Source organism: Dipteris shenzhenensis, chromosome 2 (genome assembly GCF_047967505.1).
Source record: "Dipteris shenzhenensis isolate YYH24624 ecotype China chromosome 2, Dip_SZ_1.0, whole genome shotgun sequence".
Classification (NCBI taxonomy): Eukaryota; Viridiplantae; Streptophyta; class Polypodiopsida; order Gleicheniales; family Dipteridaceae; genus Dipteris; species Dipteris shenzhenensis.
The window spans coordinates 25,705,463-25,731,376 of record NC_141597.1 but is presented as its reverse complement, the minus strand read 5'-3'; the positions used below and the strand labels follow the sequence as shown (position 1 = coordinate 25,731,376).

At 43.4% G+C, this 25,914-nt stretch overlaps 1 protein-coding gene across 2 annotated transcripts; it reads left to right on the top strand.

Annotated features, from left to right (window-relative positions):
- The first annotated feature begins 10,165 nt into the window (after nucleotides 1-10,165).
- Nucleotides 10,166-12,541, top strand: LOC147904543 (binding partner of ACD11 1-like). 2 transcript variants are annotated; one of them, XM_087387165.1, is made up of 4 exons: nucleotides 10,166-11,403; nucleotides 11,502-11,574; nucleotides 11,691-11,765; nucleotides 11,917-12,541. In XM_087387165.1, exons 1-4 carry the CDS (start codon nucleotides 11,294-11,296, stop codon nucleotides 12,433-12,435), a joined length of 777 nt encoding a protein of 258 aa, XP_087243291.1. In that variant the 5' UTR covers nucleotides 10,166-11,293; the 3' UTR covers nucleotides 12,436-12,541. The 2 variants fall into 2 exon arrangements, with proteins under 2 accessions (XP_087243291.1, XP_087243301.1); XM_087387175.1 differs by having other exon boundaries at nucleotides 10,170-11,403; nucleotides 11,920-12,536.
- The last annotated feature ends 13,373 nt before the right edge of the window (nucleotides 12,542-25,914 follow it).

The window sequence follows — 25,914 nt, the reverse complement described above, 5'->3', positions numbered from 1 at the left end:
GCATCTTCTTCAGGAGGAACCTCAAAAGAAACTGTCTTCTACTCAAATGCTAGAAGGGGTAGAGGCAGAGGTAGAGGAGGCCGATCTGGAGGCCGTGGTAGAAATCAGAATATGCAGCAAACGCAAGAAAACCAGTCCTATGCAGGAGGACGTGGTAACTCTAGAGGCAGGGGGAGCCAAAGACGCCGTGGTGGATGGCAGAGAGGCCAAAATGCAAACAGCAATGTTGAATGCTACTATTGTGGCAAAATGGGTCATATGGCTAAGGACTGCTATAAAAAGCAGAATGACATTATGAATGGAAAATTGCAGCAAGGCAATTATGCATCTTCTAGTAGGCAGGGTGATGACAGAAATGAGCATCTATTTATGGTGCAGCATATGACCAATTCTGTGACAAGTGCAGAAGAACGAAATGATGTGTGGTATGTTGACTCAGGTGCGTCAAACCACATGACAGGTCATGCAGAATGGATGCAAGATGCAAGGAAAATGGAAAAACCAGGATTTGTGGAGACTGGTGATGATACTACACATCCTATTGTGCAGATTGGCAAAATTCCTTTGTCTATGCAGGATGGGAAAAAGAAATACTTGTCTGATGTATTTCATGTCCCGAACATCAGCAAGAACCTGGTTTTTGTTGGTCAGATGGTTGAGCAGGGCTTGCAGGTCAGATTTAATCCTCATGGATGCTTTGTTGAGGATATGAAAAATAATGGTCGCTTGATAGCAAAAGGAAAGAAGAAGGGCAGGATGTTTACGTTGGATGCGGACATGCCTGAATTGAGTGCAGCAATGTTTGCACATGGGACCGGTGTAGTTATAGATATTGATATCTGGCACAAACGCATTGGTCATGTTAATATACAGTGACTTAAATCAATGCAAGCCCAAAATATTGTTGCAGGATTGCCTAAATTCAAGGTTGCAGAAATGCACAAGGTTTGTGAAGCCTGTCAATTTGGGAAACAGGCAAGGAAACCTTTTCCTAGGCATGTTCAAGAGAGTAAAAAGCCATTGGAATTAATCCACTCTGATGTGTGGACTACTAAAGCTGCATCTATTGGTGGCTGTCACTATTTTGTCACATTTATTGATGACTTCAGCAGAAAACTTTGGGTGTATTTTATGAAAAAGAAAAGTGAAGTGTTTGGGCACTTCAAAGCTTTCAAAGCTATGGTTGAAAAAGAAACAGGCTTGCAAATAAAATGCCTAAGGTCAGATGGAGGGGGAGAGTACCTCTCAAATGAGTTTGCAAGGTTCTTGCAGGAGCATGGTATAAAGCAGCAATATTCATGCAATCATACCCACAGCAAAATGGAATTGCAGAAAGGAAAAACAGGCATATTGGAGAGGTATCTCGGGCTATGCTGAATGAAAAAGATCTACCAGATTATTATTGGGCTGAAGCAGTTGCTACAGTAGTTTATATAATGAACAGGACTCCCACTGCAGCAATACATGGCATGACGCCAGAGGAGATGTATACTGGTAGGAAACCAGATATTTCTCATTTGAAAATTTTTGGTTGCATTGCCTATGTCCATGTGCCAGATGAGTTGAGGTCCAAGTTGGATCCAAAAGCTGAGAAGTACGTCTTTATTGGTTATTCTCTGCAGCAGAAAGGGTATAGATGCTATAACCCTTCTACTTGTAAGTTTACAGTGAGCAGAGATGTTGTTTTTGATGAGATGAGCAGCTGGTATAAACCAGTAAATGTGATGATTGATGTAGATGCACAAAATGGTAATGCTGCACAGAATTCACAGCAGCAATCACAAAATATCAGTGGACCTGCAGTGTCGTCTAGCAGTGGTTCACATACTTCGCCATGGACAGGCAGATTGAGATCAGGAGAATCTCCTCAAAGCAATGCAGAGAGTGGTATGCAGGTATCACGAAAAGGAAAAGAGAAGGTAGATCAGCCCATGTTTGATGTGAATGCAGGTCACTCTTGTGTGGATGGTGAATCCAGTGGCTCTGAACAGAGCATTGATGATGAGTTGGGTATTCCCTCTGTTGTTACACCTGGAGTAAGGAAGACCAGGGATGTTTTGAGAGCACCTGGAAGTGAGCCTATTTTGTGCAGGTCTACCAGGGTTAGGTATCCTGTGGATAGGCTGAAATATGATGGATTTACAGCCATTCACTATGTCTATATGGTCAAAGTGATACAGGAACCAGAACCCACTTCTTTTGAGCAAGCCATGGGAAATGAAAAATGGGAGAAAGCCATGGATGAAGAAATGGATGCCTTGGATGCAAATGCTACATGGGAATTGGTGCCTTTGCCTAAAAACAAGAATGCAATTGGCTGTAAGTGGGTTTATAAGATCAAGCACAAAATGCAGATGGTTCTGTGAATAGATATAAGGCAAGATTAGTTGTCAAGGGGTATGCACAGACATATGGCATTGATTATGAAGAAACTTTCAACCCAGTTGCAAGGATGGCAACCGTAAGAGCAGCCATTGCTATGGCTGCATCAAAGGGATGGTCTTTACATCAGATGGATGTAAAGAATGCCTTCTTGCATGGTGATTTGCAAGAAGAGGTCTTTATGGAGCAGCCAGCAAGTTATGTTCATGCTACTCATCCTGAGTTTGTTTGCAGGTTGAAGAAAGCCTTGTATGGCTTGAAGCAAGCACCTAGAGCATGGTCTGACAAGATAGGACAGTACCTTGTCACTATTGGCTTTCAGATTTCCAAGGCAGATTTCTCACTCTATGTGAGAAAAACAGAGAAAGGGATTATGCTGCTAGTCATTTATGTTGATGATTTGATCATCACAGGTGATAGTGATGAAGATATCCTTCATGTGAAAATGCTATTGAGGCAGAAGTTTGAGATGAAGGATTTGGGAGAGCTGCGTTATTTCTTGGGCATTGAGGTGATTAGATCACCAAGTGGGATACAGCTCTTGCAGAGGCAGTATGGATTGGACATGCTGTCCAAATATGGGATGACAAGCTGTAAGCCTATTTCAGTTCCTTTGGAGCAAAATGTGAAGCTGAGCGCAGATGCAGGTGAGCTCCTGGAAGACCCTACTATGTATAGACGCATAGTAGGAAGTTTGATTTACATGACTATTACCAGGCAGCTATGCTGTTGGGTTGGTAAGTCAGTTTATGCAGGCTCCAAGGAAACCGCATTTGGATGCGGCTAGATGCATACTCAGGTATGTGAAGTCCACATTGCAGTATGGACTATTTTATGAGGCTGGGGTCCAGATACAATTGCATGGATACACTGATGCTGATTGGGCTGGTAGTATTTCTGATAGACGATCTACCAGTGTATATGTGTTCTCTTTTGGGAGTGCTGCAGTCACTTGGAGCAGCAAGAAACAGCCTACACTTGCCTTGTCGAGCACAGAGGCTGAGCACAGGGGTGCAGCAATGGTTGCATGTGAGGTAGCTTGGTTGCATAAGCTACTCTATGATATGCATCATTCTACAGATGGGCCAGTTGTCATTTATTGTGACAACATGAGCAGTATACACTTGGCAAAGAACCCAGTCTTTCATGCTAGAACAAAGCACATTGAGGTGCATTATCACTATGTGCGGGAGAAGGTTTTACTAGGGCTTATTGATCTAGTTTATGTCAGCACAGAGGATCAGATAGCTGACATATTCACGAAAGCATTGGGTGCAGAGAAGCTACGCAAGTTCAGAGACCTGCTTGGTGTGCAGGAATTGGGATTGAGCTCGAGGGGGAGTGTTGAGATATCGAGCTCCACTCGCGATATGCCAGGGTGACCGTTGTGTATTTATGTCACCGACTTGTTAGCTGGAGATGCGGTTGGTACACCGCCCACGAATAATAGTTGGATGACAGCTATCCTTATCTACACTAGTTCGTGGCTCAGTTAGTATGCCACCTTAGTTAGTTGAGTTTGGTTTGAGACCCACATATAGGGTTCTTCTATTTCTTTGTACTAGAGTTCTTTTGGCTTTCACAACTAAGAAGAGGAAAACTGTTTTCAGCCTCCACCTTTGTGTGTATTCCCCCATTGTACTTGTGAGAAAGCCTCAAGTGAGACTCCTTCCCTCTCTCCCACTATCTTCACAACTACCGTCCTCATAAGTATAAAGAGGCGACCTCCCTAGTCCATTGTATCAGATCAGCAGATCGAAGGCTATGCAACTGGGTTGGGGGGTCAACAGGCTTTGCCATCGCAGTGGGGGGTTAACCAGCTATTCCACCAGGTTGGGGTGTTAGTAGGCTATCCCTCTGACCTAGTTGTTGGACCTGTTTGTGGCATTTTTTTGGATTCCCTTTGAAATTTTCAACCTGTTCTTGGGCAAGGACAACCGATAGTGGGGAGGTCCCCATTGATCGGTCTGAACGAAATGAGCTCATGTGAGTACAACATGCTCTAATGCATTTGATCCTACTAATGTCCTTGATTTGCGTGGGCGTTTTATGATATACTAGGACTAGTGAGCTAATGAAAATTGTGAGTAGGATGCCTATTGTATAGACTCACCAAGACTAGACTCAAATGCTCATGCACTTTGCTCTTTGTGCATCAGGCTAATCGTGGATTACATTGTTGTCAAGCTGTTGCATATTTTGTTGACAACCACGTTGAGCAAGCATTGAGTGTGCTAGCCATTCAGAATGTCAACAGTGGCGGCAGTGAGCTGTTGCACGATGGGGAAGCTCTAATCTAGCACCCTCCTCTTGATGGTTCTGTTTTGATTCCAAGAGCACGGGTTCGTGTGGTGCTACCTCCTTTCAGGAAGTATGTTCTTGTGGTACTATGGCTTGTCACATGTGAATGGAATTAGGGCTAGTAGAAAGTGTTTGGCATCGCCCTTGACATGGAAACTTATGGACATTGGAGGGCAGGACCTGGGGGGGGAGGTTCTTGTGTGACTTCCCCTTTTTTAGGGGCTAGTCCTTGTGTTTCTCCCCCAGTGGCTCACTTGAACATTTCCTGAAGCTGCAATATTCGTGGAACCATTGTATTTTCTTGGCTTTGGGAGCCCTTCCATGGGGTGAGGTCCCTAGTAGATTCTTGTGGTACTACTTTGGGGACCTTTTCAATTGTCAATCCTTTGTCTCTAACTTTGTGGCACAAGGGTTAGGGACTGCCTGGTGGATTGAAGGCCACTTGACCTTGGAGGCTTCAGAACCCAAATCTGTGTTTGGGCTTGGTAATAGCCTTGGGCGGAGCATCTTTGAAACCCATTGGGAGTGGATCTTTTGCTTGTGTGGACAAGGTTGTCTTCTTTATGTATGAGGCTTAGGAGAAATAATGGGACTTGGTGGAGGTGGAAGGGGAAGAGGGTTTTGTTGCCAAGGCCTATTCTTGGGGAACCATATGAATTGGTCACTTGTGGGGATATGGACCACATTTGATATTTCTTTTGTTGGGTCGTCTATGTTGATTATCCCGGTTTCTATATGACCTTGTGTGGCTAGAGGGACGAAACCTTAGGCATCCTTGGGACCGAAGGGGCCAAGACCTTAAGGGTTGGCATTCCCATTGGTTTTATTATCTCTTTCTCCATTTCCTCATGTAGCAGGAGTACTAAGGTGTGGTGCCGGTGCCAGTCAATCTAGCAATCTTTTTGCCAGCACCACCCCCTTCCTAGTATCACATGTTCCTTGATCGATGCTGCAGTAGGTAAAACATAAAAGCATGCTTTTACAACATGGTCATTTACCATAGCATTGATCATTATGTATCCTAGGGTGCACATATATTTTCCATTTATGGCACATACTTCTTTGGGATTAGAGACCAGAGGTCCTTGTGGCAGTTGATCCCATACATCCGGGGACGAGCATTTTCTGAGCGAAATCTTCCGAGCGTCCGAGCGAAGGAAAAAAAAAGCTTCCAACTATGCATAAATATGGCAAAAATCGATCAGAAGAAAACATAGTTTCACTTAGAAATATGCAAAGTATTATAGCAATGCCTATTTTATACAAAAATCTTTAGGTGAATCTGTAGGAATGGTGAGAGCATAATGGGATGGCTTTTGAAGAAACCCACATGTAGAGTAGACTTCTCTATGAAAATTCCCTTATGATCCTTCTTACAACTTTTACTTAATAGGGGGTGACATTGAAAACCCTCTCTCAACCTATATTCATGAAAGAGTTTCTTCAAAGAAAACTCAATGAAGCAAGCCATCCAGGTAGTTTCGCCAGCGAAACCCCTTTGAAGCAAGTCTCCCAAGGTAGTTTCGCTGGCAAAACTACCTTGGACAGCACTTTTAAAAGTGACATAACTTTCATATCCAATGTCCAAATATAGTCATTCAACCACTCAAATTGATCGGAACACCCCATTTGAGCACAACTATGAAGTTATATTTTGGAAAATCTTCCATATATAGTATTAAATATTACATGTATTTTATGAGAGTGATATATAAGCCCAAGTTAATACTTATTTATAGTAATTTAAACTTCTTTAGAAACATGTCCATAAATATGCTATAAAAACACTAAAAACATATTGCCATATGATATAAATGTGTTAATAAGTAATTATATATGCATATAAGAAAATTATGTTGTGTAAAAATGAATGAGTGACTAGTCTGTATATTTTTATGATAAAGGGATCTAGTTCTAGTGAAAATAAAAGTGTAAAAACCATGTTTCCTAAAGAAAAACATTTTTAAAAATCTCTTGAAAAACACGCTCGGATAAACCTGCTCATAGGTTTTTGCTCGTAAAATTGACGCATCCCCATACATCCTATGATATGAAATTATGGCTCACGCCCGATTCGATGAGTGCATCGAAAGTATGAATTGTCTTGTTTTCCACTTAAAACCTTAGAGTCACCCTAGCAAGAACCGTTATTTCCTCAGCATCATATACCATTTCTAGGATTACTTTATATATGGCCATTTGCTCCTTTGCCTTAATTTAGCATTATGGACCTTGGCCTCTTCAATGGCCTAGTGTTTCATTCTTGCCACTTTGGCCTTAAGTTCCTTTTCTTGATGGATAGGATGAAGGGTCTAGAGTGTGAGAAAACCATAATATCCTTTCAGTTTTCTACTGTTGCGGTAGCCATCCATATTGACTCCGTCTAGTGTTGCTAGCCGACTTGCACTTTGTGGAGTAATCTCCACTATGGGGAAAAGGATTTTACGTTAGTCTTTCCAACCTTAAGGAATATTATTTCATCGAGCTTCTCAAGCTCTATTAGGCACTCAACTAGGGCACTCTCATTAACATGTTTCACTTTGGCAGGGCCATCCCATCCTTGGAAGGTACCTTCCTCATGTGTTATCTTGGCATGTTGGTAGAGGATCTTATAGTCCCCTATCATGTATGCATTGTAGTGGGGAGGGACTTGTGTCTCAAGTCCATTATCACCTACTTCCTCGTCCTCCACCATGGTTTGAAGATTTTCCATACCCTTGGTGGAGTTCTTGTGGCTCTTGAATTTAGGGAGTTTGGGACTTGAGGGAAGCTCCATTTTTGTTACTATGGAGCCCACGGGAGTTGTAAATTTACTCAACCAAGATCCCCAGTTAGAGGAGAACTCATGGTGAGCGGTGGTTGCTCCTACATATATTAACCAGTGAAGTTTTGGCTTTACTCTAACTTCCCCCTTGCTCACCTCATGGGGTTTGAGCATGTTGAACATTCGGAGGGGTGCTACTGCTCCTTGTTCTTCTAGTTGCAGGTTCATAACTTAGAAGCTATTCTCTCCACGTTGTCTATGGTTGCTAGGATATGCATCCAATTATGGAAAAACTCTTGCTCGAGGAGGGGGGCATACCAATTATCATCCTCTTCCTTGCCGTCACTCTCTCCTTTGCATGCTTGGGCCATTTCCAAGGATGTTGTCCTCTCCTTAGTGTCAGATTCTACTAGTAAATAGGTGTCCTGATAGGGGTTGAGCCTTATAGGTTTGAAGCTCTACCCACATGACTTGCTCATTTTAATGTAGGTAAATGTTGTTTAAGTGCCAATCATGTACCAAACATGACATACGTAGGAATGGCCTACCTAGGATCGCTTCATAACTAGGCTGTTGAGTGAAATCCATTACATCCAATCAAAGACATCGTGCCAAATGGTGGGATTCCCCCATAGCAATGCCACTATGGGCATTTTGACCTCTATGGAGAGGAAAGCCACTAACCCTATAGTGTCACAAGGCTCATTAGAAGGTTCTTGACCAACTGACAATGGCTTTTCAAAGCCATAGAAGGTTACATCCTCATCCTCCCTTAGACTCTACAAAATTGGGTCCTCATCACTGTAGTAGCAGAACTAGGTGGTTCCTCTTCTTCTACCCTCTCTGGCACTCATAGTGCCTTTGATCCCTTAGGAGTGGTTAGATGTCTGGGGTGTATGGTATTTGTCCCCTAGGCCCTTGCTAGCCTTGAGATTTTGCTTGAACTTTTCTTGGCACTTGTGTAACAAGTTTCGGCCTCCAATAGGCATCGTTTTTCTATGATTAGATCTAGATAAGCTCTTTTGTGAGTAGTTGGAGGGGCAAGACCTTGGGCCTTCACCCGTCCATTCACCTTGGGGGTAAGGTGGTGCACCAAGGCTTCCACGAGAAGGGGTTCTTCTAGATGAATACGAGGTAACCAAAGTGGCCGTATCCTCATCCAATCCATCCCGGATGAGTACTCGATCTTCCCCTTCCTCTATCTTAGTGGCCCTTGTGGCAGTTGCGCACATAGATCGAACTATCTCATGTGGTTAAGACCTTGAGGCCTTCTCCTTCTTGGCTTGTTTCTTCAATGACCTGCATTCTAGTTATTACTTTTAAGGGCACATGCCACAGAGGCAACTTGGCCTTGTTCAATGCTCAACAAGTTGAGGCTAGTATTTTTGGGTGGAGTGGCCCATGTGGCTGGCCTTCCAAGTGGGCAATTTATGAGCAAATGTTCAACTCCTAACCCAACACACAAAGGGTCTGGGGTGTTCACGACTGGCACCACTAGAGTGAGGTCCTTGTATAGGTAATCCTTTAGGAAATCGGGTCCTTGGAATCTGAAGCATGAAATGGGAGGGTTTGTTTCTCCCTTGTATGGACACTCACAAGCACCCTATGCGGCCCTTGGCATGTATAGCCGTGAGTTAGAGGTCTATTGCTAGGGTATTCATATCGCTCACCCTTTGCGAGATTGGGAATGTTTGATATATTGGGACATGCTGGTCATCCTATAAGATATAATGGCTTATCATGCTAGATCACCGTTCCCTTCGGGGGCCATGATCCTATTCGGGCTCCTCTCAGCCGTTGAATAACTCTTTTCCACTAGTACTTGGTTTACTAGGGTGATATGTGGTGGCGGTGGGCCTCACATTGGTGGTGGTAATGGAACAATTTACGCCCTATATTGGCCTATGTTGGTAGGTAGGGTGTCTTGTACCGCCAATTGTGCCTAATTGGTAGGACACACTGTGCTCTATCAATGTCGGCGATGCACACAAAGATGACATGTTGTCTTCTTCTAGTGCTTGCCGCATCTATCTTGTGCTTGCAAGAGCTCCACACAAAACAAGCACATGTGTCCTCGATTGTTGGGTTTAAGCACGAGTGTAGCAAAGAAGGCTTGGGAATCGTGACACACTACAAAGAATACATTTCATTGGTCCAAAAAGATTTCTAGGTGTTGAGTGTTTGCTCACCACTTTCAACAGCATTCATTTCAACGACATCATTTTCATCAACATTTACAAATCACCTAGAGCAAACATTAACGCTCTTCTAGATACCTTGGAGCGTATGTTGAAATGCATTCAACCAAACAAGCATTTATTGGTCTGATCACTCCTTGGTATACACCACAATCCCAACAACTCCATGGATGACTTAATTGAACCCCCTTCAATCCAACTTGCAAGCCAATTGGACTCTAATTCACCTTGTTTTGTTCTTGTTTTTTAGGAGAGCTTTGTGCATAATGGATATGTGTTGTTAGGGCGAGCTATAAAGTAAATGAACTGGATATGTTAAGTTTATTAACTTAACATAAGGGTAGGTAGGAAGGGAGTAGTTTAAAAGCATGTAGGCAACTTCTAGAAAAGTTTGTTGACAAGACCTTCTGGTAGCGGATAAAAGGGCAAATGGGCGGTGCTACGGGACATGATTTTATGTTAGTAAAACATTGACAAAATTTCAGTACTTGCATTTGACAGTTTGGAGCAGGTGATTATGACTCAGAATATCGCAATTCTATGTGCATTCAAATCATATCAGATTGGCATCCATGAAATTTCACGTGGAATCGATGAGCTAATACAGCTTAGAACACCCGTTTTTGTATTACCGCAGTGAATTGATAATGCTCGCTTCAATTCATTTTTTGCCTGGGTGGCACACGACGTTACGTGCTGCGTTGTTCTGTCGATGACAATGTTATTTTATGGGTAGTTGGGTCTCGACTTTCTCGTGATATGTTAAAACTGTTTATGTTAATTTGTCAACTCTTGTTGGGTTAGCCGCCTGAAATGTTGCAGAAGAAATCAGCATTCCAGAGCATCTTGCTGTGCACGATCAATTTGAAACGCTACCTTTGGATATGGGACAAAACTCCCAGCGACGAGAATTATATCATCGCCCAATTATAAGGTGGTTTTTTAGAACATTCATTCATTTATTGCCATACCCTCACACGCTAATCTTGTTGTTTCAGATAGGACTGATCTTGATCATCTCGATCTCATCCAAGCAACTCTTGATATGATCCCTACACACGGTATCTTATTTTTCGGTCGTGCTCTGTTTTCTTCTGCAAAGGATAATTTCTTCCATAGACTGACAATCCATTGAGGGGCTTTTATTGCACATGTATAGAATCTCTCTAATTCACAGCTCGCCCTATCCAATTTTCTGGCCTTTGCCTGGCCGTATATCTCCGACCATCAAGCCCATTTCTCTCCTCGTACTGAGTCCTGTAATAGTTGAAACTTTGGTTTAGCAAATAGACCCCGTCTCGATATCCAGCCCATGAAGCTATCAATTAGATCGAGGAGCTTTCTGACGGGGTGCGCACCCTGGGCATCAGGATATGCCGATGCTTTCTTGACCGTCGCGGATGCACTTGTTGGTAGAGGATCTACGCATGCCGCAGCTGCCTCAAGGATCGACGAAATAGTCCATATCTTTGACAAGAAGCAGTGGTTTGAGTTTATCTCTGCGAGTCCTCAGAATCAAAGGGACCTAGCTACTGCCTCTGCCTCTGACATAGATCAAATTCACAGGTGACTAGAATTTCAGGTCGATCCCTTCCAGGTGCTTCACCTCGCTTCATTGTCCGTTGAAAAGAGCTTCGTGTAGGATAAAATGACCAAAAACACTCTGCAAGTGAGCAACCTTTCTTCCAAAGCAACGATTCGCGAAGTCGAGGATTTTTTTTCATTCTCTGGGCAGGTCGAGAACGTTGACTTGCACAGGTAATTTCTCCGATCCATTTATTTCCGAGTGCTGTTACAGATTTTTATCAGTTGATCTGGTTCTGTAGATAACCCCAATAATTGTCGTGCCTGTACAGTAACGGAGAACACCAAGTCGCGTATGTGACCTTCGCAGACTCGGACTCTTTGGATACGGCCATGCTGCTCTCGGTAAGTATCTTGAGCTTCCTTTCCTTGATGACAGATTTTCAGTAATCTGTGCTTATTGCTATGGATTAGTATTTGGTAAAGCTGAATTGAAATTCGGTATGGATCTTTGATGGCAGGGCTCTACGATAATCGATCAGGAGGTATATATCTCGACAGTGCTTAATACAGACCAGGAGGATGCGTCTACTGAGGTGAATTCTTCCTCTACTGTATTTTCTGCTCTCTTTCTCTGTCCTCTGACGTCTGTGTAGCTGTCCACAACTACAGATCTGGGGGAAGCTAGTCAAGGTTTGTGAATGCATAGAAGATGGGTTCTAACAATGCGCGGGTCACCGGTGCCAGCAGACGGAAATCACCTCTTCAAGCTCGCGGCCACGACCATTCATCAAGGCACAGGACATGGTGACAAACATGCTAAGCAAAGGGTACTTGCTGGGGAAGGACGCATTGAACAAGGCCAAATCCTTCGACGAGAAGCGCAGGATGCGATCAACGACAACAGGAACAGATCAAGCAGCAGCGACGGCGACAGCGACCAATGACACGACGATGCAGTCAAGGGTGTCGTCCACGATCAGCAAATCAAGGGCACGGCTGGCAGAGGGATACAAGCAGGTACTGGCACTGAATGAGAGATTGCAGATCGGGCAAATGGCCATGTCTGCGTTGGCGACGGCACAGCAGGGGGTAACGAATGCTGGCTCTGCGGTAGCCAAGAACAGGTATGTAGCAGCTGGGGGCACATGGATGAGCGGCGCCATAGCCAAGGTCAGCAAGCTCAATGGCGATGGTGCTGCTGCTTCCTCATCTTCAGAGCAGGTCCAACTCACAGAGATGTCCACTTTGAAATCTGAGGCATGATCACTATGGACACACACGTGTGAGGGCAGATACCATGCATGTACACACGTGTCTACTTAGCGCGTTGCACACGTGCATGCATTCACCCGCACACACTCTCTCTCTCTCTCTGTCTCTCTCTCTCACACACACACACACACACATGTTTCCACACATCCATGCACACATTGGCCTCTATCCTCACATCCCCCTCTGTATTCCCCACCTCTTGTTGCTCTCTGTATCATGTGCTTCTCCTTCATGCTTTAGCTTGACATGCATCTTCTCTAGCCAAAGCTCAACTTATGCTCTAATAACATGTCGCCTTACTGTGTATGTTTGATCTCTCTTTATTAAGTTTCCAACTTTGTAGTTGCCTTGATTTCTAGAGCATGATCACTATGGACACACACGTGTGAGGGCAGATACCATGCATGTACACACGTGTCTACTTAGCGCGTTGCACACGTGCATGCATTCACCCGCACACTCTCTCTCTCTGTCTTTCTCTCTCTCACACACACACACACACACATGTTTCCACACATCCATGCACACATTGGCCTCTATCCTCACATCCCTCTCTGTATTCCCCACCTCTTGTTGCTCTCTGTATCATGTGCTTCTCCTTCATGCTTTAGCTTGACATGCATCTTCTCTAGCCAAAGCTCAACTTATGCTCTAATAACATGTCGCCTTACTGTGTATGTTTGTTATTAAGTTTCCAACTTTGTAGTTGCCTTGATTTCTAGAGCCTCCTAGCCTAATCTGGTATATGGCTTCCCTTTGTCAAACTTGCTTCTATGTCTATATTGTGTACATTCTCCAATCTTCCTCTCTTTCATTCCTTGAGGTCCCTACCAACGTGATAGATCATACCACCCTCATTGAAGGACAAGCCTCATGTTTACTTCACTTAGTTGTTCATATTGTCACTTTGAATGGAAGTACTAGTGTCTTATCAAAAATTTGTACTTGTAAATAATTGTTACAAATCTGTATGTGCATTAATATCTCAGCCATTTGATTGAGGTAATGTAACCTATTGGTTGCATTTAGATCGTCTTCTTTCTTTTCATTTATGTGCAAAGATAACTAGGGGAATCTTAGGAAAATTTTGGGTACTACCTTTGAGGTGAAGGTGACAAAAATGGGTCTCCTACATGATAAATATAAAATAAGGGTTGTAACTTTTATTCCAAATTTATGGTCAATGTTTTCAAATGCTCCCACACCACTTGCTATGAGTCCTCTTGGAAAATAATTTACTTTATTTAATGTTAGAGTTACATCCAAACTAGATCTTTATGTCAGTCAAAAATTAAATTGCTAGTATTGATCAAAAGGTGTGCAAGTGGCATGTGGCTTATATTTTATTGATTATGTTGGATATATCTAGAATATATCTCATTGGGCTTATGACAAGTGTCAAACCCATGTAAGGCCTCCTCTAATGAGTCCATTTAAAACTATCTTTGACATGTAGAATATGTATAATTGAAGTTATTTGAATGATAAATTTATTCATTCATTTGTTATGCATGGTGGTATGAATGGTGCTAATATTAACGCTTGGTTGATACTTCACTTAATATGTGGACTGGATAAGGTTAGTGAAATGTTTGTGTGATGTTTGAGTGCTTTGTATCCAAGTTGATATGTATGCATGGGAGGGATGTTAAACATAGTGTGTACCTATAAAATAATTATTTTTGTGGTATTAATACATTTAGCCCATAGCATTAGCATAGGGTTAGGTAATGCACTTTTAGTCCCCCAGATAAACAGCATAATCCACTGACATTTCAGTTGTACAAGAGACCTACATGTCTTCTCTACAATCATTGCATAGACAACATTGGCTTTTTTAAACCTAGCCTAAACAAGGTACGTTGGATTGAATAAAAGTTGGATTGTATAATTCAAGGTTATTAGGGGGAATAACATTCCTTCCCTAGGTGATCCTCTCCCCTCTTTGATAGGTAGTCAAATTGCCAATATGAGTTGCATGATTTGCACTTGCATTCAAATGGTTAATTTAAATACTTAAACCCTTCACAAGATTTCATAGTATTGTTGAAATTTACCTTATATGGAAACAAAAATATAAACATTTTGTAAAATTATCTAAGGAAAAACATTCATGTACTCAAGAAAAAGCAATGCCCCTTTTCAAGTGCCATGTAGCTTTTATAATGGAAGAAGTGGTGTTTGATGAGCTTTTAGTCTAAAGATGTTGTGCTTGATGAGGTTATTAGTTTGTCTAAGCAAAGATCCAATGTTTCCCTTGTGCATATTAATAGAGGAGTAAATGAATTTGTCAAAATGAGATTGAAATAGGATTCTTGTACATTGGACATACACATGAGAATATTAATCAAGTTTTTAGAAGGTTCTCACGAGACCTTAAACAAAGGGATCTTGAGACAATAGATGATTTTAAAATGACTCATTGATGATAAATAGGTGGATGGAAGGATAGTATACATGCTCAAATTTGAAATAGGTGTATGATTTGGGATATGATTTAAGGACAACAATATTGTGTATAAAGTAGGTAACATCGCACAAATGAGAATTATATGGAGTATTCCTTTTTTAGGCAAAAAATTAAAACTCTTTCATCAAAATTTAAAAGAGTATAGCACAATATCATTATGGAAAAAAGGAATGCAAAAAAGAGGCCTAAAATTTAAGATTATTTTATTAGCAAATTTGAAAATGGTTAATATTTATGTAACTCTAAAGGGTAGATGTAGTGTTAGGTGGACCAAATAGCAGTGTCTAGGAATGAGGTGCTTAATGCCAGAAAAGGAGCCCAAATGATCCTGGTTGAAGCAAGCAATCATGTTGATTGGGCACTTGGTTATTGGCAACAAGTAGGCAATCATGGGGACTGGGTAGTTGGTTAATGGTAGTTAAATGTTAGTTAAACTTATAGCTAATTGCCAATTTCTTTGAATTCTACTCCCACTTCCTTAGTTCTTTCTCTCACACATCCATTCTCTTCTTTCTCTGCCTCACTGAGTCCTAGTCATGCTCTCTCAAACTCTCTCGCTATTCTGTGTGTGTACGCGTGCGCACGCGCATGTGTGTATGTCTCTCTCTCTCTCTCTCTCTCTCTCCCCCCTCCTCCTATCGTGTTCCCTCTTTCATGAGCTCTCCTGTCATGATCTCTCTCATTGTCTCTCCCCTCTCCTTAGATGCTACTCCATTGAAGCTGCACACACATGGAAAGCTTTGCAAATGACTAGGCCATGCTTTGAGGATTTTTAAAGAGTAGATGCATCTATGCAATCGTACGTTCCTATGGAATGTATGTGCCATCATAGTACACTAGAGTCTTGCAATGTAGTACATGATATCTCAAACTCCACATAACATGGAGTTGGTTCTCTCAATGTGATAGCCATCATAAGACATTATGAGTCTTCTAGGAGGAAAGAGCGACGTAGGAAGGGGGAGATGGAGCGTAACAATGTTGGTTGCAATGACATGAAGAAAAGAGAGATAACAAATGATGTTGTCAAACATTTCAACACCTTGGCTACTGATTTGGATCACACTTCCAGGAGGGACATTTTTTACTTTCTTCTAGGTCATCCACTAGTGGAGGACCTTTATAACAATCCCAAGAACGATTCCAAAAACTGAGAAGGATACTAAAAACCACTCAACACTCAATTTTTATCTCCTAATTCAGCACAAAAGGTCAAGGTTCCCAAAACTTCGAATCATTTTCTTCGGGGAATTTTGGACTCAAAAAGGGCCTCATAAGGAGTGGATTACGAAAATGGATTAAGGACTAAAAAGGCATAATAACGGTCCCATCACCCCCATGTGAGTCCAAAAAGTACATCTTCCTAGGATTTGGTGGTCTCTAACCGTGCCTCAAAAATTCCACCTCCCTCTCCCACTTGGAGGGGGGGGCCCCCACGTACCCCTCTTTACTCACCCAAGTGGTCCATATTCCCAAAAAAGTCTCGTGCACACCTTCCCCCCTATGAATTTCAAAACTTTGAAAAGTGTTCAAAATGCTCTAAAACCCTTCCAAACCTTTTCCCAAACCAATCCTATGCACCCAAATCACTTTCCAACCCCTAAGACTATCTCACGTGGCCACCCTTTCCCTACAAAATTTGAATTTTTCCAAAAGTGCCAAAAACGCTCTGAAAGCCTTCCAAAACTTCCCCCAAACCATTCCTATGTATCCAAATCACTTCCCAACCCCTAAGTCCTTCTTCTCCTTGTTGATGCTTGTTGCCATCTTCTTCTCCTAGTTTTTCTCCTATTGTTGATGCCATTTCTTATGCTTGTTGGGAAGGCTTCTTTGAGGATTAAACTTTTCATGTTTGTGTCACTAGCAACTTCTAGCTTGCTCCCTTGATTGATGTAGGTTATAGGATTGACTGGCTCCTTCAGGGTTTCCTAGCTCCTGTTGGAGAAAGCGTCATCATCGCTGGAGCTTTTGGAGGATGTCAAGCAGATATACCTTATCAAGAGCCCAACATATAACTTTTAAGAAATGCTATTTTTTCTAGTCTTTATGTTTTGTTGTGAGGGCAGGGATTGAGTACCTGTCCCACGTTAGTGTTTATCTATAGTGTCAGCAAAGAGTGTTTTCTTGAAATATTTGGGAGTAAGTTGTATTTCCCCTCCATATGTTGTATTGTGGTTGCATGCAAAGGTTTGGGATTGATCCTTCTCTCCCCCTATACTATAAGATTGACATTTTTTTAATGCATTACACTACGTTTCAATGTAAATCCTTGTTCTTCTCCTCACCATATTGCCAATATCTTGCCAATGAGAAGTGAAATAAGTACCTTACATATTGAAGTTTGCATTGTATGTGTATGTGTATGTGTATGGGTGTCTATATAGGTGGATTTTATGGGTATGGGTATGGGTTCAATTGTGTTAATTAATTTGGAAAACTATTGTAATATTGTACTGTAGTATCTTTACTACCACTTAAAACAAGATTGAGAAACCAACAACAAAGTTTGTGTGTGTGTGTGTGTGTGTGCGCACGCGCTGTACACTACATGGGTAGGATTTGTGGATGAGTGGGAGAATTGGTGATAAAGAAAGAAAAAAAAAAAGCACTAACCTAATTCTTGATCAAATAATTATTTTTTTCTTTTCAACCTTTCTTGGGAACATCTAATCAAAAGTTTTTTATAGAATGGTCATATGGTCCTATGCAATTTCACTGTGAAATTAGTCATTGTCCTAAATTTTCCAAATTTGGATTACTGTAGTATTGATCAAATTCTCTACCTACACATGGTACTTGGCATGAAATGTTCTTTTCTGAAATTTTTTTGGGGCAGTGGTTTTCCATGAGCATCATGTTGAGATATGGTGCCATGAGCACATAGATTAAAGGCTAAGGTATGGTATAGGAAAGAATTAAAGTAGCCAATTAAAGGCTAAGGTATGGTATAGGAAAGAATTAAAGTAGCCACCCTAGGATGTGGACTACATGACGTGGAGATGTGGATCGAGGATATCCACAAGGAGAGATGTGGATCAGAGGATCCCACAAGTGTTGACTATTCTAAGGGCACTCTCTATATAAGAGGCCTATCATGTATTGTTGAGAAGAAGAAATGCACATTTACTCAAGATTCTGTTTATGAGTCTAAGCTAATCTATCTTGGAACCTAATTGACTTGAGGTACATTTACTCACGATTCTGTTTATGAGTCTAAGCTAATCTATCTTGGAACCTATTCTGTTTATGAGTCCCGCCTCTCGCCTCCCCCCCCTCCCGTTCGCCTCCCCCTGGCGGCTGTGGCTGCCATGACCACCCCCCCTCCTACCTCTTGCCTCCCCCTACACTGCCGCCCCCGCTCCCCCCTACCCCGCCGCCCCCCACTCCCTCCCCTCCCTCCCCCTGGTGGTCGCCGCGGCTGCCAAGATCCCCCCCTCCCGCCTCCCTCCCCTCCCTCCCCTCCCTCCCTCCTGCCTCCCTCCCCTCCCTCCTCCCTCCCCTCCCTCCCCTCCCTCTTGCCTCTCGCCTCCCCTATGCCCCCGCTCCTCCCTCCCTCTTCCTCCCTCCTCCTACGTCCCTCCCTCTCTCCCCCTACCTCCGCTCCTCCCTCCCTCTCTCCCTCTCTCCCTCCCTCCCTCCCCTCTTTCGTCGCTCCTCCCTCCCTCCTTTCCTCCCTGTCATCCCCCTCCACTTCCCTCTTCCTCTTGGAGGGAGGAGGCCGTGGCCTCCAAGGGTTCTCTCCTTCTCTCTAACTTTTTCTCTCTCTCTTTCTTTCTTTCTCTCTCTTCAAATTTAAAAAAAAAATCTAGATAAAGAATTAATCAAAAAAATTTACAAGTACCTGGAAAAAGTTTGTAAGTTTGCTCTTTCTTGCTTTCTTGCTCTTCCTTCCTTGCTTTCTTGCTCGTCCTTGCTTTCTTGCTTTCTTGCTTGAATGAATGAAATGAGGGGAGAATGAATGAGGAAGGAAGACTATATATAAGAAAAATTAGGTTTTCCTCCTCCTCTCCTATTGGCTTTCCATTCCTCCCCTCTCTCCTAATGGCTTTTCATTTCTCCCCTCTCCCATTGGCTCTGATTACTCCCCCTCTCCCATTGGACCCCCATTTTCATCATGTCTCCGCATAGGTTCCATCTACCTTAGAGTGCTCCATAGATCCTAAGGCACACATGCTTTCACATGGTATCAAAGCATAGGTTTAGCTCTCCCAGTTTAGCTCATTAGTAGTTCACTAGGATTGCTCCCTTTCCTAGATTAGTTTTAGGTCACGAGAGTTTCTCGCTTCTAGTCTTGAGAGAGAGAGAACATCATTCTTGATTGAAAGCCACACAGAGCTGATTAGCGATCCACATGTAGGTGCTTCTTCAACGACTCCACCAAAGTGCCTACTAGCTTCTTCGACCTGCATGTAGCTCTAATGTTCCAAACAAAGCTTTGGCTGGCAACCACCAAGCAAACCTCCAAGGGCTTCGATGCCTCCAGTAACTAAGGCTTTGACTCATAAAGATGCAGCTGTGCCATCTTCGGCCCATGCAAGCCGCCTCTCAGCCGACTCTACAGCTCCCAACTCCAGCCTTGCATAAGCTAACGGACGACTGCGACCCATCTATGGCTCACGGGCTGTAGATCCCGCCTCACAGCCGGCCTCCTTCAAGCACCTATGACTAACCACCTCCTTCCTACAACTTCACGGATAGGCAACCTCTGCAAACGCAAGCCAGCCCCTTGCCTCGACTCAACGATCTTCTCAGACAGCTACCGGCTACATGCGAGCTCCCGTGAGCTCCTAGCTAGCACCTAGACGACTGTGCACCAGCAGCAAAGCATAGCCTTCTCCAACGGTCTCCAGCAAGAGCGGCTCAACTAGCTTCTCCATCAACGAAAGCTTCTCCAGTAGCATCAATGAGCGCCCATGCTCCATAGCCAAACGGTGGCTCTACAACAGACATCAACACCACGAGTGACCTGCATGCATCGACACCTCCCTCCAAGCTTTAAGGCTCTCCAGTCAGCTCCCCGGCCTCCATCCAAGGCTAACAACCACCGATGAAGGGTGTGATAGCTCTGTAGAGCACCTCCGCCGCCTCCAAACGAGCCAACCATACCAAAGCTCCTCCGCTCCAAGCCTTGCCCACGACTCTCTACTCCAATCAGCCTCTTCAATGAGCTCCAGTGAGCCTCCTCCAATACAAACAACGCACCATCTACACTCCCACGATGCCACCGCTTCCTCCGTCGCCATCGCCAACCTTCAGCAAAAACCTTCACAAGACCTTCAAACTTTGGTGATTGGTTTAAAAATTGACACATGGCAAGAAAGGCTTTTGACCTGGGTTAGTTCAAGTAACCCTGGGTTGGATTGGTTTGGTCAATGCTCTAGTTTATGCCACGTGGCAATCCATGTCAAACTGACAACTCAAGCACATAAGCCCCTATTAAGCACAGTTTGAATTCTGCATATGAATCCCTATGCCACATCATCAAGGGCCATTTCTCGATCAAAACTTTGACAAGGCGTAACTTGCAATCTAGGAGGAATTTGCACACGCTCCAAAAAGGAAAAGTGATAGTCTTTTCGAGCTCTACATGCTTGTGGGATCAGAATCATTGTACACAATTAGACACTGCCAATATTGAAAGAAATCAATTGGTAAGACCTTTGCAACAAATGGGAAAGCGACCCATGAATGCAAAAAGCATGCCGGAAGCACAAGTGCATGAGATGACCATGGCATCCACACATAAAGCATTAAGGCATATGGAAGAAAAAAGCATCATGCATCAAGCTAGATCAAGCAAAGAAGAGAATGCCATCGACAACATGTATTAGAAGAAACATCCTTGCCACGTTTAGCCCACATCTTTGTAAATCAAGCCTGACCACTTGAGAGTAGCTATGAAAGCACCCAGGGGAGGTATTGACATGTAAAAGTCACATCTGACCACCTTGCAGTAGCCAATGGATCATGGCACCAAGGGGAGGTGTTGAGATATGGTGCCATGAGCACATAGATTAAAGGCTAAGGTATGGTATAGGAAAGAATTAAAGTAGCCACCCTAGGATGTGTACTACATGATGTGGAGATGTGGATCGAGGATATCCACAAGGAGAGATGTGGATCAGAGGACCTCACAAGTGTTGACTATTCTAAGGGCACTCTCTATATAAGAGGCCTATCATGTATTGTTGACTATTCTAAGGGCACTCTCTATATAAGAGGCCTATCATGCACATCCACTCGATTCTATTTATGAGTCCAAGCTAATCCTTTTTGGAACCTAATTGACTTGAGGTACATGTCATGAGCATTCTTTTCATCATGTTTCCACATATGTTCCATCCACCTTAGAGTGCTCCATAGATCCTGAGGCACACATGTTTTCACACATCACCCCAAAAAACTAACAATCGCCCCAAAAAGCTTTTTTTTTTTCCTGAAATAACTACCCATGATGTGAATCAATAGCCAAGTAGAAAAGGAAGAAAAGGCCATCTTGGCCGAGGACGAGCATTTTCTGAGCGAAATCTTCCGAGCGTCCGAGCGAAGGAAAAAAAAAGCTTCCAACTATGCATAAATATGGCAAAAATCGATCAGAAGAAAACATAGTTTCACTTAGAAATATGCAAAGTATTATAGCAATGCCTATTTTATACAAAAATCTTTAGGTGAATCTGTAGGAATGGTGAGAGCATAATGGGATGGCTTTTGAAGAAACCCACATGTAGAGTAGACTTCTCTATGAAAATTCCCTTATGATCCTTCTTACAACTTTTACTTAATAGGGGGTGACATTGAAAACCCTCTCTCAACCTATCTTCATGAAAGAGTTTCTTCAAAGAAAACTCATTGAAGTAAGCCATCCAGGTAGTTTCGCCAGCGAAACCCCTTTGAAGCAAGTCTCCCAAGGTAGTTTCGCTGGCGAAACTACCTTGGACAACACTTTTAAAAGTGACATAACTTTCATATCCAATGTCCAAATATAGTCATTCAACCACTCAAATTGATCGGAACACCCCATTTGAGCACATCTACGGTGTTATATTTTGGAAAATCTTTCATATATAGTATTAAATATTACATGTATTTTATGAGAGTGATATATAAGCCCATGTTAATACTTATTTATAGTAATTTAAACTTCTTTAGAAACATGTCCATAAATATGCTATAAAAACACTAAAAAGATATTGCCATATGATATAAATGTGTTAATAAGTAATTATATATGCATAGTATTATTACATTGAGAGTGATTATGAGGAATGTTTCTTAAAGGAATCAACACTTTTTTAAGGTAATAATAGGGGTACAAAGGGATGTCTCTAAATAAGAAAATTATGTTGTGTAAAAATGAATGAGTGACTAGTCTGTGTATTTTTATGATAAAGGGATCTAGTTCTAGTGAAAATAAAAGTGTAAAAACCATGTTTCCTAAAGAAAAACATTTTTAAAAATCTCTTGAAAAACACGCTCGGATAAACCTGCTCATAGGTTTTTGCTCGTAAAATTGACGCATCCATCTTGGCCCTATGCGTGCAAGGGCATGCATATGGGCCAAACAGCATCATCGTTTGGCCCATATGCACTTCTGCATGCACATAGGCTGAGATGGCCTTTTCTTCAAAAAGACCCTCCCTAAAAAAGTTATGAGAAAAAATGGCTTGAAGGAGCCATGTGCGAGCGAAGTTCCTGTCTCACCCAAATCCATGCTTGTCGCACATTGTATAGTCTCCAGCAGTGACACATGTCGTGGGGATCTTGAGGAATTCCATCAAAGCCTCTATTCTTGAACAAATCCTTGTGGGAGCTCCATAAGCACAAATGGGCTACTTGTGTCACCCAAGCGACATCTACCGAATCGTGTGCAAGTGATTCCATGAGGAAAAGGGAGGAGAGGGGAGACGGGGAAGAGAGCATGAGGGAGGGAGATGGGAGTAAGGGGATGTGGCAATCATAAGGCAACTCACAAGGAAGAACAAGGAAACTCAATGAAAGAGAGTGAGAAAAAGGAGAGCTTCTATTCTATTCCTTGAAAGTACACAATGAAGACCAAAGTCAAACATTTCCCCTTTTATACTAGTCACCTTTTGAAGGGAGGGCCAACCCTATTCCATGTATAGCTCTCTCTCTCTCTCTCTCTCTCTCTCTCTACAACCAATTGGGCCCATTTAGCACCAAGGTATATGCTACTCCTTTCCACACTCCTCTATCTCAAAATGGCTCTTGTGTCATCCATACAAGGGATCAAAATGGCCCTTGTGTTATCTTGGCCAATTCAGGATCACGATAACTACTTCAAAACGGAGCCATTTGTGGTTCAAAACCCGTAGGGTTTGGATAGGCCAGATCTGTTAACATGGTCAATGGCTATTAACATGCCTCCTTCTTGTTCACAATCCAGTATCCGGTGCATGATGTCAGACTTGACGGTGTTGCTCATGATGTAGTAGTGGGCGAACGTCCTATGAGAGTTGCGGCAAAGGGGATGGAGAGGCTTCCAGAAATGTGTCTCGAACATATCTCCAAATGTCTGGATGTGATGTCCATGAAGATTTCAAACATGGACGTAGTTTTGCATGACTTGGGGGAATGAAGGACCCTCATTCATATTGAATATGATTTCTGCTTGCAACCGCTGGTGGTGCTCCTCTGCTGGCAAGGCGTGGATTGGCAAATCCCTTAATAAAATGATCAACAGGTCAAAAAAATACATTGTGGCTACAATGGTTGGATTTGGTACTGATGCAAATGTTGAGTTGGCACCAGCTCTCAAGACATCCATCCCATTTCTTGGCAAGTCTTCAAAGTGATGATATTGACCCCCGAACCGCCATCTACGAGCACCTGAGCAAAAGTCCATCCTTGTGCCTTTGCGGATATAACTAGAATTCTCATCTCAGTCAGTCAGAGGGACTGCCAGAGCTAGCATGAATCAGCTTGAAATAGCTTCACCTCTTCTGGTTCAGACTCCGTGTGCAGGGAATGCAACAATTGCCGGTGGAATCATGGAACCAAGTTAAGCAATCTTCCCAATGAAATCTGGATCAGTGCCTCCAGAATGCACTCCAACCCCGGCTCCCTTTGCGGAGAATTTGCCCCGCCTCTTGGCTTGGTTTGCGACCAACAATGGAGTTGCTTCGACCGCCTTCCATTCCCTGGTAAGTGTAGCTTGAACTTGGCTTAGGTCTCTGCCTCTCATTGGCCAATTGGTTCCACAAATTGCACCTTACATGCTTCACTGGGTGTAGTTGTGGACTCTGCTAGTGGCATCAATGGTGGCTCCTTCGTCACCAACTTGCAGACTTGGCATCGGACGTGTTCTTGGGCTAGCCAATCCAGTACTTGTCGCCGTTCTTGGGAGTCAGTCCTCGCAGCTTGGTACCAGCACTGGTGATGATACTAATCTCTAGGCACACCAGTGGATCATCATCAACAGTGTGTACCATCAAAGTGCTGGGAATTTTCCCGAACATCTTTTGCCGCTCTGCACGTTGCCGGTCCCATTCCTGAGCCTCCAGGCATTTGTTTTGCCAATGGCCTTTGCCCAAGCAAAACAGACATGTTTTCGATCAATTTTGACCACGACCCCCACCTCCGCATCCACATCCACAGCCACCACCACCTCCACCTCGTTGGAACGTCTATTGCTGCGGCTGAAACACTTATTGCTACAGCTCTTCTTACACAAAAGATGCTGCTAACCGCTCTTTGGCCGTGCCCATTATAGTGGCATCCCACTATGTTGTGTGTATTAGTCAATCAAATTGCACACCAATTCGTGTTAAGAGCACACTCGACTGCAGAGTGACTAGGATTACGACAGTGAGTGCACCATATACCCTTCAAGCCTTTAGGTACTGATCCTTCTCTAGAAGCCACTGGCGTGCCCTTACCCCCTTTAGAGGCTCTCTAGGTCTTTGTCTCCGCTTCCAAGTCAGATTCCTCCAAACTGGTACCTTTAGAGCTTCTATACGAGTTGGTCACATCTGTGTCTTCATTACTATCATTTGACTTCTTAGATTTTGGCCTCTTCTTTTTGGATTTACTCTTTGTGGATTTGAGGTTCTTGGATGTCCTCTCGTGCAGCGAATCCCCCACCTGCACTACTTGCGCCCTGACCCCGCCTCGAGCATTATCTATATCCGATCCACTATGGCCAACACTGCTTGTAGATCCCCTGATAGCCTCGAAATGAAGTAGTCATTGAGTACCTCCTGAGCAGGCCGTTGCCCCGTAGGCACACGTTGCATGAGTAAGTTGAATTTGGATACATAACCTTCCACATCCTGATCTCCCTGCTCCAAGCAGTGCAATCTATCTAGAGTTTGCAGAATCATTTTTTCTCGATGAAACCGTCTCAAGAATGCATCACGGGCCACATCATATGTGGCAAAATGGTTCACTGTGTACTCTGCCAACTAATGTGTCACCTTGCCCGCTAAAGTTGACTCAAAAACCGCCTCCTGTCGGAGCGGTACCACAGGTCCCAGATTGTTGATTTCATACACCTTCTCAAACTGTTGGACATGTCCATCGGGGTCGTCCAACTTTCACCTCGCAAACCTGGCATACTTGACGTGGCCTACCATAGCCATCACATTTCGTGCTCCTCCACACGGCCTTCCTTGACTGAAGAGATTGCGAGAAGCCGTCGAAACCGTAGTTGGAGATGAAGATGCACTCAGCACCTAGCATGCATCAAGCGAGACTCGCACCCGTAGGCTTGGTGGTGAAATTGACTGAGCAGGTGGACTCTAATGCCAATCGACCCCTCCCGGAGCTTCTTGCGGACTGATGTCTCCATGCTTGGGATCACTGTTATGCCGTCACAACCATGTCGTTGGTGTCAAGGGATCAGGATGTCCTTGCGAGCGTGTGCACATGCATGCCTACTGGGAAGATAACAACGTAGAATTTGCCGCCACGACCATCAAATGAGGTTCTTCACTAGGATTTATGCACTCGCTCAACCATAAGCAGGGTGCTGGGGGTCGGAT